The sequence below is a fragment of the Leptodactylus fuscus genome, chromosome 5 (genome assembly GCF_031893055.1).
Source record: "Leptodactylus fuscus isolate aLepFus1 chromosome 5, aLepFus1.hap2, whole genome shotgun sequence".
In the NCBI taxonomy this organism is placed as follows: Eukaryota; Metazoa; Chordata; class Amphibia; order Anura; family Leptodactylidae; genus Leptodactylus; species Leptodactylus fuscus.
In genome coordinates this window covers 50,261,831-50,275,145 of record NC_134269.1, presented here as the reverse complement: position 1 = coordinate 50,275,145, position 13,315 = coordinate 50,261,831, and the positions used below count along the sequence as shown (strand labels likewise).

The following is a 13,315-nucleotide window of genomic DNA, read 5'->3' as shown; positions in this document are numbered from 1 at the left end:
TGTGCAGCAGTGTTTAGGTTCTTACCTTATTGACCTACTTATCTAGAATATATATATTTTTTTTTTCTTAACAGGTTTGGATTTCTTTCCGTTCCTCTCTGGAGATAATCAAGTAAGTGGTGACACATTTCCCTTAAAGGAGTATTCCCTTTTAATAAAGTCATATTCCTAGGATATGGCATTACTTTGATGGGGGTGGGGTCTGGTCATGAGAATGAAGGTAGTGATGCAGTCTTTAGTCTTACCCCACAGTATTGCTGCAGTTACATACACAAGACCACCACTGTATAACCGAAACCAATGAAGGAACTGAATCCATTCCAGAGTTTGACCCCCACTGATCATATTGTGATGGCATATCCTAATGACTTTGAGATGGGATTCTTTTTACCATGTTGAGGCAGATACACAGAATTAGTTTAAAGGGATACAATCATTAAAAGGCTATTTTTGTCCCTAATAGAGATGAGCGAGTAGTATTCGATCGAATACCTCGCCGGCATAGGAATGCGTGTAATCGGTCGAACACCAAGCGGTTAAATGCTTTGAATATTCAGTGCGTTTAACCCCTTGGTGTTTGGCAGATTACACGCATTCCTATGCCGGTGAGGTATTCGATCGAATGCTACTCGCTCATCACTAGTCCCTAACACATAGGAATAGCCTTAAGAAAGGCTATTCTTAGGGGCAACACGGTGGCTCAGTGGTTAGCACTGCAGCCTTGCAGCGCTGGAGTCCTGGGTTTGAATCCCGCCAGGAACAACATCTGCAAGGAGTTTATGTTCTCCCCATTCTTCAGACATACTGATAGGAAAAAAAGTACATCGTGATCCTACCTTTAGATGTTTTCTCTGCACTGCCGTTCGGTAGAAATTACGGTTTTCTTCTGTATGCAAATGAGTTCTCTCACAGCACTGGGTGCGGGCTCCAGCACTCAAACAGCACTGGGGGCGTCCCCAATGCTGTGAGAAAAATCTCCAGCGCCACTTCTATCTTTGCCTGGAACGGCATCTCCCTGCGTCGTCTTCCCCACTGGCTTCAAACTTCTGGGCATGTGCAGTCGGCTCTGCCGTCGAGCCTCAGGCAGAGCGGACTGCAAATGCCCGTGGCCATTTTCTTGGGGCCACTTACCTCAGTTTACTGTGTAAGCAGCCACAAGAAAATGGACGCTTACACCAGTTTACTGTGTAAGTGGCCACAGGAAAATTTCCATGGGCATGCACAGTCAGCTCTGCCCGAGGCTCGACGGCAGAGCCGACTGCACATGCCCAGAAGTTTGAATTCACCAGTGTGCACAATGCTCTTTGATAAAGCTGTCGCTCTTTTAGGCGATCTAGTCTAACTTCACACTACTTATTAGTTGGTTTAGTTTTTGCCAAAAATACAGCAGCCTTTTTGACAAGCGCTGGCTTTTCCCAATAAGCACCACCCAGTTGTCTGATTAATGCAGAAGCAGTTAGAAAATTCATAGTGAGTTAAATAGTTTTATCAGTTTCTGCCCTGTCCTCTTTTCCCATCTCTCACCCCTTGCTCTCCTTTGTTTCTGAACTTAATTTTTTTTTTTTTTCCCCCACAATTTATCCCTGCAGCATTACAACACCTCCCTTCTGGCTGCCGCAGCAGCTGCTGCCTCGGAAGAACCAGACCTGCTTCATTCGTCGCGTTTTTTCCCCTATGCGACCTCTCAACTCTTCCTGGACCAGCTGAGTGCAGGGGCGAGCGCCTCCCTCCCAGCAACCAATGGAAGTAACAGTGGCAGTAACAGCAGTTTGGTATCTTCGAACAGCCTGCGTGAGAGCCACAGCGCAGCAAGCAGAGGACCAGCAGACAGCTCTTCTCTCTACGGCATAATCCCAGATGTTATCTCTTTGGACTGATCCACAGATGAGCACATGCGGGCGGATGTAAAAACCTGCCTGTTTGTTGCCCAATTCCTTTATTTTATTTTTTTCTTTTTTTAAAGTAAATGTTTAACTAAACAAAAAAGGACATGTACAGAGAACAGAACTATATTTTCAGTTTTACTTTTGTATATAAACCGAAAACTTTACTCATCCCCCTTCCCTAACAGAAACTGAGTTATGGACCCGTCTCTTCCCCTGCATTTGCTTCTTCTATTTTTTTTTTTTTTTTTTTTTTTTTTTTTTCTTCTTCCCTCTTGGTTTTCCAACTGGATCCTGGAGACTGACTCTTGTTCCGGAGCCCTCCTTTCACACAGTTGGTTCCTCCTTGTATTATCTGGCTTCACAGCATTACCCCATTTCTGAACCATATAGATCAGACACAGTATTGGTTTGGTTGTCCCTGTACGAGTCAGGTGCTTGCATCAATCATCCTGGAACAATCTCCATTTCTTGACTCCAAGCTGCAGTGATCACTTGTTTAGTTTCTTTTCTGCACATGTATCTCGTATTTATTGGATCTTGTCGAAGTCTTTAGCAGTACAAATGAGAATCCTAACCTGGCCTTTCTTCTAGGCGGTATTGCAAGGACTTGGAGTGGGTGAAAGTCATCTTATTGGTGTTTGCTGCCAAATGAACACTGCTAAACAAAGCACTTCTGTTCCCATCAGGCTGGGAGACATCCCAAGGCTCTAAGTTACGTTTCTCTAAATTTAAGCTATCCATCTGAAGAAAGGGAGAAAAAAAATCCAAGCCTTTTCCTTTGTGTGAGCTGCTGGCATTAGATAACTGAACCTGACCTAGAATTGCACAGACATTGATAACTTTGCTTACCCCACTACTAGTGTTGCATTATTATTCTCTTAGCAGGTCCAGCATTGCAGGCGGTGCTCATATAAGCCGTGCTTCTGTGGATTATTTAAGAGGCTGGAAAGAGGTGAGGTCCATGGTCACAAAGAAGAAACGTGGCCTGCATCTGTATTGTGTGCTACAGGTGGGCATTACTGATACAGGTGCAGACTACTCCGAGCACCTATGTGTAGAGACTGCTCTTATTTCTACTGTTTTTAGTTTTGTCAGCAGTTGTCTGTTACATAAATAGAAGGACATCTCCCTGTAAGTCCGGGTACATCGCATGTCTGTGGTGGAAACACTGCAATTTTGTGAACCCAAAGTGCTAAGTATCCCCCGCTCATAAATCAATCTTGGGAATTCCCACAAGTTGACACGTTTGCAATAATGAAGACATGGTGCCACTCTTGTTCATGGCCTGTGTCTGGTACTGCTCTTCAGCCCCATTCAGGTAAATAAGACTCAGCAGCTATATCATTAATGGCCCGTGGTCAAGAGTGGTGCGTATTCTAGAGAGAAAAATAAAAAAATATATATGTTTAAAAATTATTTTTTTTAAGTTCCCCTACCAGCCCAGGTTTACTTACAGCATGGTAGGTTTTATTGTCAGTATGGTTTGCTTTAATAAACTTAAAGCACACGTGTCACCTTTAATCGTTTTACAGAGTTTAATCTGTATAAAGCGTTTGGTAAGTACTTTCTATTATTGTACTGATGACTTAGTAAAAACCTGCGTTATGATCCTGAGCTGCATTCACAATTCTGCTTGTTGTTGCGATTGGAATTGGCAGACCAGCTTGTTTGACTGCAATGACAATCAGTCATCATTCTGTTCCCATAATGCACTGGAGAAGCTAAAGTGTAAAGATGGCCGTGGCAATTGTTATAGGAAGATCCGTGCACACACTGAGCCAGCAAAGAATCAGTTCAGCTCTGAAGCTTGCAGAAGGGGAATACAGCTCTGGTCTGTAATAAAGGCTGAGACTTGGAGTCAGTACAGCGCAAGTAATGCAATCGTTTTCCAAGGACACTAAACCCCCCCCCCCCCCCTTTTTTTTCTTTTTTTTTTTTTTTTCTTCTTTAAGCATCCAACATAGCTGTAGAAAGGAACAGGGGTGGTAAATATTTAAGTCATGACTACACTAGGACTACATTATAAAATCAATGTAATACTGAGCGCCTTAGTTTGCCAGTTCCCAACTTTTTGATTTTTGACATCTCCAACCAAATGGATCTATCAAGATGAAGTATTGATGCCTATCCTGATTATGGTAGAGCTTTCATTCTTGTATTTGTAATGAAGACTTACTACTTTTACCCAAGTAACTAGAGCCAGTACAAGATGGAGTGCTTAAAGAGGCAGTTCAGTGAACAAGACCTTTCCGTATCCTCAAGATAGGGTAGAGGTATCTGATCCTTGGGACCCCACTGCACACAATATCTGGGTTCCTGTGCCCCCTATTCAGTTGAATAGAGCAGTTGTCAAGCCATTGAACACTGACAGTGATGGCAGACCATAGCACTTTATTTTGGGGTATGTTGCCATCATCCCTCATATCTTGAGAGCAGCGGAGACACAGACAGAGCCCCCCTTTCCCCTCCCTGGAGGTGTGATTGCATATGGACACCATATGGTGGGGACCCTGCATCTGTTTTATGTCTGTTGCTCTCATCCTATGACTGATTAACAATAGTGTAAACCTCCTCTTAGGCTAAGGCCCCACGTTATGGAAATGCGATGGTTTACAGTAACATTACATACAGTAACAGATTCTGGCTGATCCCATCCCCACATTACAGGGGGGGGGGGGGGGGATGATACAGATACAATAACGAAAGAAAAACGCAATAAACTACGGGGGTGGGGGGGAGCGACATGTTTAAGCTGTGGCTTTTTCGGCAGCACTTCTAGCTGCTTGGGGCCTTCGCCTTGGTCAGTCCTATGAGGTTGCATAAAGAGGCAGTGGATTTATGTGCCGCTGCTGCCCCATTCACACAGGGACACACACAGCGCTTATTCTTGTGGTTAGTGGGACCTTCAGCATCAGATACTCCATATCTATCCAGGCCCTAAGGTAATGTTACCTGGAAGTGTATACACAAGATAGTGATGATCATAGAAAGCTGCACTAAAAACCCACTGTGGAATAATGCCTGGCCAAAGAGGCAGCACAAAGAAACTTTCCTAAACTGCTCATATGTATTTGATATTTGTAAAATTTTTACAAATCTTCCATGTCAAATGCGGTGTTCCAGTTGCTGTGAAAATGCTCGGTGTATCTGTGTAGTGGTACAGGAAGGGGATCATAATGATCACTGACACATTGGTGGGTTTTTTGGTTGTAATCCCAGTTTGGGTGTTTGAGGCCATGCGATTTTTATGTTAAAAAACGACTGGTCCGATGTTGGTTGTGATTGAATGAGAAGCTGAGTCGTCATTCACACATGAAAATGCACTGTGCATTTATTTCCTCAGCATAATGTGAAGGTTTTTGAGGAGTTCTCCTTCCTGTTTAACCAAATGACTTTTTTTTTGGAGAAAATCTGCCTAGAAGAAATGTATTTCTATCATGTGCAGTCCTTAAGAGGCTACAGGATGATGACCCAGCCTCCTTTGGGTGCCATAGGTGGTCAGTCAGCTTGGGGTGCATTGGTGGTGCCCTTGATGGCATGTATGGGCATTAGATCTGTATCTGCTATAACCGCAACATGCCCAAATGACAATGTATCTGTACAGTGCAGTTTCCTTGCTGGTTTTTCTACTGTTCAGCATTTCATGCACCTTCACATTCTCTCCAGAATACTAGATGACCATGGACTAAATGATGGCCGCCCCTCAAAATTTCCAGACTGCCTAATGCTGCTTGACCTGTTGCATGAATCGTCACACAATGTGGGGTTTTCTTTAGTCCTGTTGCCCATGTCAGAATAACAGTATTAAGAAATGGGGAAAGAGGAGAACTGTGGGCAGCAGTTAAAGCACATAGTTATTCATGTATCTGATGATGTATCCACTCACTATTACTTGTCACCTCTAAAAATAACAAGACCAGAGAAACCAAGTTGCCTAGATCAGGAGGTCGCTGTCCACCCCTCCAGGTAATAATGTAACGGGATTGTCAGAGACTTAGCTATTAGTAATGGTGGCATAAGTCAGTAATATCAGTGGTGCCGGGGAGCTGCCACTTCTGGCTATATACCTTGTATATGGCTTCAGGTAGTCGGTGTGGACCCCCACCCCATCTGATACTGGTTTATCCTGTGGTGTTTGTATGATGGCAGCCTTAAAACCGTGAATAGCTGTGGAGCACTGAGTCCTGGAGAGGAAGATGCTGCCATGTTACTGTAGGAGATACCTCTGTGTCCTATAAACTATGCTCGTCCCATCCTGCATATGGCACGCTTTAGTGAAGCACATGAGCCGAATGTTAGTAGTTTTATTGCACATGATGGGTAGGATGGGACTTCTAATAGGTTTAATTTACAACGGCAGCAGGAAGGACTTGTCAGCTTTAGATCGCCCCCTATTAAACTTTTATGCAATTTAAGAGGTAACTCCCTGTGTTGTGGGGGCTGAGTGGCAACTTTATTGTACCAAAAATAACCTGAATAAATAGTTTGTATTCACATACTGAAGGAGCGTCCTGGGCACTTATGGTAGTAGTAGTGATCATTACGGCTAGACTCGCATCTGCATTGGAGACTCAATCACTTTGTCTAAAATCTCTGGACAAAAAGTCCTACAAGCCAGACTCTTACTTTGGGGGGGAAGGGGGGGGTCTGGCAATTGTAGCGTATAATGAACGCCAGTGTCTATTTTCACTGGACTATAAAAAATGGCTACCCTGAGCTAGTGTGAACCTGGCGTAAGCTCATGTATTTATGACCCCCTCGATGAAGTTTCTGGCAGACCCATAGGTAGCACACCATTGTAGTAATAAGGTGCAGACACTGTATACGTACCTATAGGCTTGCCTATATCCTTATTCCAGACTCCTAATGGCTCCCTCTAGTGGTAGGAGTTAGGTATTACAGACCAAGAGTGCCAGAATCCTATCCTATGTTTTTGCAATAGTTGATAAAGTCCATTACTTCCATATTTAGGCAGAATGATCATGGCAGTGTAATAACCCCAGAGGTGAATAATCATGGACGTCATGAGCTGGGAACACTCTGTGCTCGGCGGCTGATCTACAAGGAGATGTGCTCTGTTTGTGATTTCCTTTTCAATGTTTTCCTGACCTTTGCTATCACTGGGGATATGGTCCTGATGCTTACCGCTACGCCGTGGTGGGGTGAGCTGCAGAATGGGCAGGCGCTGATGTACAGAACACCAGAACTTGTCACTGCTTTCCACGATCCAACCCTGTAACTCATTGCCTTAAAATTGTGTTCATATGGCATGCCAGACCAGCTGAAAGGCTTTTAAAGATGTATCATAGGCCAATGTCAGTTTGTATAAAGTACCAAGTGAAAATATTTATTACTTGCATTGGAAAAATTGTTTACCTATTGAATGTTATCTGTTTCTGTAGAAGTCTTTAGATGTAATAAAAGCATTCTGATGTCTTCTTGTGACATGCCGCTATTCACTTCATGTTCTGGCCTACACAAGCCCGCCGATGATGTCATCAATGGCCGCCTCTTCAGGTTTACCATAAATCCATTCTACCACTTTCAGAGACGGTTACACACTGTAATCTTAAGATTGCCGTACACATCGGTTGGTATACAGGCATACACATTCATACAAAAGACAACAAGAATTGACATTCTAGCGAACATTCAACTACATAAAACGCTTGGAAGTTTAAAGGTAGAGTCCTTACTTTACAAAGTCTCTGACCCTGGCTTGTCAGAGATGGGCTGAGGCTACATTCATGTGATTGAAGTGCAAAAAGAGCTGCGAAAAATGTCCATTTTTCATGGATCACCCATACATTATAGTGAAACCGGACAAAAACATTTTAACAGTCATGTGAATAGCCCTTGGTCATTGACATTGAACTTAATGCTAATTGATTTTATTTTTTCCTCTCTGAACAGATGTCACCCGCCCATTAACCTGTCATGTGAATGTAGCTTTAGCCCCCTTGCAGTCTACTGTATGTCTGGTCCGTATGCTATTTGGGTTTTTCCTGGCTAGCACCCTGACCCATTCATTTCTATAGGCCCATACACACAACATGGTCACGTTTGTGGGCGGAAATATATGGAACAGTTTTGATTTTGCTGCCCTGCTTCTGCAGTTCCTATTCATTGAATGAAAAGAGGCCGCAGAAGCATGGGTGGCACACTGGTAACATTCATGTCTACCCTGTGCCATTCATTCAGAAAACCCTATTAGTGAATTAACAGCCAGTTGTTCAAGTGCACGTCCTCAGCAGTTCACCACTGCAGCAGTCTAAAGTCAGAGGTGTATGGCCAGTTTTCGTTGGCTTACCTAGGGCCAGAATTTTACATCAAACTTGTGGTGCAATGAAGATGCGCGCTGTTCTGTGAAGCTACCTACTCTTCAAGCAAGTACTTGCCGCCTACTGCCCACACGAATGATTTGTGCGGGCAAGCATACGGAGCCCATTATAGTCTATGGGGTCTGTGTGCTTTGACAGCACATCACTTGTAATTGCGATTGTATTCCGTCCGGGGGGTGTCCATGCGAACTCCTTCCGGACGGAATACAAGAGCTAGTGTGAACCAACCCTTACATATATAGCGATGTATAGACACCGGGTGCCATCTATTTGACATCAGTTGCTTCTGTACGTGTATATGTGAACATGTCCCCAAATTGTAAGTAGCCCCAATTCTACCATAATCCTTCCAAAAAAAAAAACGTGGCTATGGTTAGAGAAAAAGATATCCCCACCCCTCACAAAGAGCACTGCATCTGCCCAAGGGGCTGTGTCTGGTTTTGAAGCTTATCCCTTATCAAGTGATGTCCCAGAACTGCAATATCAGACACTGCCTGTGGACAAAAGTGGCGCTGTTTCTGGAGAAAGAACAACCCAGATCTTGATCTGTGGGACTTTAATAGTCAGGTGGTGGTGTTGTGATCTTCTTAACAAAGTCTTCATACTTCACCATTCCATCAGGTCCTATTTCAGCATCTTGAAAGAGGTCGTCCACTAAAAGTATTAAAAAAAAAAAAAAGCCATTTAATGATCAGGCCCCATGTAGTGCGGTGCTGCAAGGAAAACTGTGGCCCACAGTGATTTACACAAAGTCTGCAGAGGTTACCTTTGTTTCCATTATATCTATAGGGAAACTGATGGCATTAGGGGGCATTCACATGGAGTAAAGTGGTGCTGATTCTGGCACGATAACTCATGGCAGAATCTGCGCAGATTTTTTTTTTTTTTTTTTTTTTATATATAAAAGTTTCCCATTAAGTTCAATGGCTTATGTTTTCTGCGCGGAACACAACAATGGGTTAAAAAGCCTCCCATTAATTTTCACTATGATTTTTTTTTTTTTTTATTATCTGCGCTGATTCTGCTGTGCGTTATCGCGCCAGAATCAGTGCTACTTTGCTTCGTGTGAATGTCCCCTTAGGTATAATGGACACGCTATGACAGTTTAGGAAATGCATATTGGATATGTGTGTGTGTGTGTATATTATTATTTTATTATTATTATCAATATGTGGACAGAATTTTTTTTATTGCAGTTTTTGAGCCAAAGTCTGCAGTGAATTTAGCAGAAGGGTATAGTATAAGAGCTGCCTAAATATTTTCCCATTTCTATTGAAGCCAATCTTGACTTTGGCTAAAAAAAAAAGTAGCAAGATCTGCAAAAAAAAAAAATGTAAAAAATAAAGCAGTTTTTCTGCAATATGCCTTCAACCAAGAATGGCTACAAAAGGTAGGAAATATCTTTTGAAGTTCTTATCCTTCTTCCTAGTCCACTCCTGGCTGCTACGCGGGCACTCAGTCAGTGTACGTCCTGGAGAAGAATGTAAAACATGGCAATCCTACTGTGCCAACTACTTTTGGGCTTCTTAGGCCTGTGACTATGGCCTCCAAAAATCACCAATGCAATATAATTAGAACACTAGGTGCTGTGTTTCGATATCTCTCTTACCTTCTTCAGGTGTTAACTTTTCTCCCATTCTGGTTAGTTTAGCCTTGAGCTCTGCCAGTGGTATGAGTCCTTTCTTTTGCCTGTCCGTCATCAACATGGCGACAAGGATCTCATTCTCAGGGTCTTCCTGTTTCTGCTGGCGGTACATAATATTCAAGAAGGTAGAGAAATCCACTTCTCCATCTTTACCTGCAGAGTACAGACAAGTGTATTGTAGCAATGGAATCAATTTATTAATTAAATATAAAATTTAGAAAAAAATTCTTATTAGATCCCATTCACACAAAACTAATTTTTAGAATTTTTTTTTTTTTTTTTTTTACTTAAAAAAACAAAACAAAAATCCCTTAAGGATAGGGTATCAGGGTGACACCCAACCCTTGCAAGTCACAGTATGCCAGGACTTTCTGTTGATAAAATGTTAAATTGTTTCTCTGGTGTTTTCCGTATAGATTTAATAGAAGCAGAAAGTCCGCAGAGGAAACCTGGATTTTCTGTGAAAAACACTGCAGTCTTTTCCACAGCATTTTTTTGGCTGCCAATCGCTACGTGGCGCCTTAGCCTAAGGTGGTTGCAGATGACCATGCTGCAACTGGCCTGCCGTGATTTAAAAGCATGGTCTGCACATTGGAGGATATGGGGTCCCTGTCTGCCACCTGTGCATGGGCTGTGCTTTTGCAGCTTGATGAGCATTAAATGAATAGGAGCAACAGAAGTCCGGGCCACAAAATAGGACATGTCCTATCTGATGTGGCCCACACAAGGGACTGTGAAAAATGCAAAAAAAATGTTATGATATGAGGCGTGCCTGATTTAAGAGGCTCTGGCCATTTAATAAATTGGGCACATCTGTTCACTAGAATGGAAATCTACACTAGTAAGGAATTGACAAAGATTTCCTTTACAGCGCTAATAAACATCGCTGGTCGTGGCATCCCCATCCTGGCCTGCCCGCTCCCTAACAACAGAAACAGTGCCACACTTATCTGTGGGTTGCATCTGGTATTGTAGCATAATGCCATTGAAATAAATAGACTGGGCTGCCATATGTCTGCGAGTTGTGACATTGATTTTGAACAAATTTAGGATAATTTCATCATTTCACTATTTCGTACCAATTTTATGCACCTGCAGGTGACGGTTGACTTCAACATGGGTAGGACAAGCTCCCAAGCAGCGCAGAACAGTCAGAAGATCTTGAGCGGGAATCTTGCCTTTTCCCTTTTTATCGTACAGATTAAAACATTCCTTGAACTCTGCGAGAGAGTGGAACATAACAGTAAGAAACAAGGCGTGACCGGTGCATAGTTTACCTAGCAAAGTCATACAGAGAACGGTCTTCTACATTCACATTTGTGCCAGAGTCCCCTCACAATGTGCACTTGAAACCGGTGGACTAGAGAGTCCTGCACAATTGACATCTTCATCCGCTCTATGACACCATATGAGCCCCATTATGGTCAATGGAGACTTCCAGGCTCTATAGGTATCTGTTATTTTAGTGGTCTGGCTGGCTATTGTCCTGGTCCTCTGATGGACCGGAACAAAGGACAGTCGATACTAGTTTGAACCTAGTGTTATAGTCTTCACCTAGTGGTGGCTGAAGCTTGCCATATCTGTATAACTTAATAGTATGTATATGTAGAGATATAGAGCTCCAGAAAAAACGGTGCAAAAATACACCCCATGTCGCAGAAAAGCTGGTGGGGGGTCTGTTGCAGATTGTCAAAGTGGCTTGAAAAGGAATGGAAAAAATATAGGAAGTATACTTCTACCTTCTGCTCAATCCTTTCCTGGCTTTGGCTCAAAAAAACCGCAACAAAATCATCAACAAAAAAAAAAACAACCCAACAGTGTTTCTGCAATGTGGGGCCTCAGCGTAAAGATATATTTATAAGGTTGGTCCTAACAATGACTTGGGTGTTCATTTTAGTCAATGGGAGAGATTTATCAAGACAGCCATTCCTACGTTAGTCTAGATCTTCTCTGTGCCAGAGTGACCTGCACCTAATTTATTAACAAGCAAATGGCAGAATCTCAGATCTATGCCATATAGTTTTAAAAATGGAAATGAAATCTGTTGCACCCCCACTGTATAGAAAAGCATGTGAAATCATCAAAAGATGTTTTGTACCTAAATTTCCAACTTTTACCATAAGTTTTATTCCAAAACTGGAGTATATTGTATGATCAATTTTCCCAAATAGCTTTCCTGAAAGTGTTTTTTTGGTAGAAAACACCATCAAAGACACTGATCAGTTAAGGTTTATCAGAATTTTTTTTTTATATCGATGTGATGACTGCCGTCCTCCCTATACATTATAGATTTAGCCGAATCATATACTAAATATACAAATTTTTAATCAAGGGCTTGTCCAGAATCAGAAACAGTGCCATGTCTATCCATAGGTTGTGCTGAAGGTTGGGTTTCACATTCATTGGAGTGAATAGCGATGAGCTGCAATACTATACACAGCCTGTGGACAGATGTGGCACTGTTCCCAGACCAGAATATACCTACTAGTATCATATACTGAATACATCAAATACTGTAAATGCATCACATAGTGAAGGTGAAATCAGAACGGATCAGTTGTGAAGGGCATAGGGTCAAAAGTGTGGTTTGTCTTTCCAAAAGGAGGTATGGATGGACAGGGGACACAGCAATAGAAATGGTATAGTTTTGGGTTGCTTTGCTATAATTCCTCATTTCTCCATTCTTAATGGACCATGAACAGGTTTGACAACAAACCTTCAACTACTATTGACTAAGATAACACAATATCATTCCTCCCGACTCCCTAGACTTACTTTGTATGTCATCCTGGGACAGGAACTTGGTCTGCAGAAAACATAATAAGAGTTACCTAACTGTAAGACATTGCCCCAATCCTCAAAAACAAGATAAAAATGACAAGGTCTAAAGGAAAACAACTAAAGAAACGTCCGCAGTCTCATAAGAAGATTTGTGTATGGGTAAGGTTGGGTACAACCATGCCATGCGGTGCCACCCTCATAATCCCTCTCCATAACCTACCATCTCGTCTCTGCTGTTCCTGCTTCCTGCTCAGTCTGAGATGTTAAAGTCCAGACAGGAAGAAGAACATCCCGTCATGGTTATTCCATTGTCATGGAGACTCGGGGTCAGATTCCACCATTATCCACCAGGTAAACAGGTCCTATTACCCTCATATAACAGCTGTCACACAAGACTCCATGAAGTATTTATGAGGTGTACAGAACACAAGCTCTTGGATGATTTCTATACTTAACCTTGTCCTACGGACTAGAAAAGACTCAAGTGCATTAACTCCTTACTTTCTACAAGTGCCTATAATGTAACAATCATATCCTCATATTACCTATGTTGGGTCAGTGAGGATTGCTTCAGGGCTTCCACAGGGATATAGGTCCATTTGTACCAGCCAGTAGAGCAAAGCGGCCTATAGATCATTCTATGTCCGGAAACCAAGCTCACT

The 13,315-nt window shown here is 42.5% G+C and overlaps 2 protein-coding genes across 2 annotated transcripts in view; one reads left to right on the top strand and one right to left on the bottom strand.

Moving 5' to 3' along the window:
• Window positions 1–2,637, top strand: part of PIAS1 (protein inhibitor of activated STAT 1) — a 53,947-nt gene extending 51,310 nt beyond the window's left edge. The window contains exons 13-14 of the mRNA XM_075273157.1: window positions 75–112; window positions 1,590–2,637. Of these exons, the coding sequence (XP_075129258.1) occupies window positions 75–112; window positions 1,590–1,877 (326 nt within the window). The 3' untranslated portion in view covers window positions 1,878–2,637. The remainder of the gene's footprint in view (window positions 1–74; window positions 113–1,589) is intronic.
• Window positions 2,638–8,515: 5,878 nt separating this feature from the next.
• Window positions 8,516–12,894, bottom strand: CALML4 (calmodulin like 4). Its single transcript, XM_075276162.1, has 5 exons — window positions 12,874–12,894; window positions 12,648–12,678; window positions 10,952–11,092; window positions 9,837–10,025; window positions 8,516–8,881 (listed from the first exon to the last, which is right to left on the bottom strand). The coding sequence occupies exons 1-5, from the start codon at window positions 12,874–12,876 to the stop codon at window positions 8,784–8,786; spliced, it is 462 nt and encodes a 153-aa protein (XP_075132263.1). The 5' UTR covers window positions 12,877–12,894; the 3' UTR covers window positions 8,516–8,783.
• Window positions 12,895–13,315: the final 421 nt, after the last annotated feature.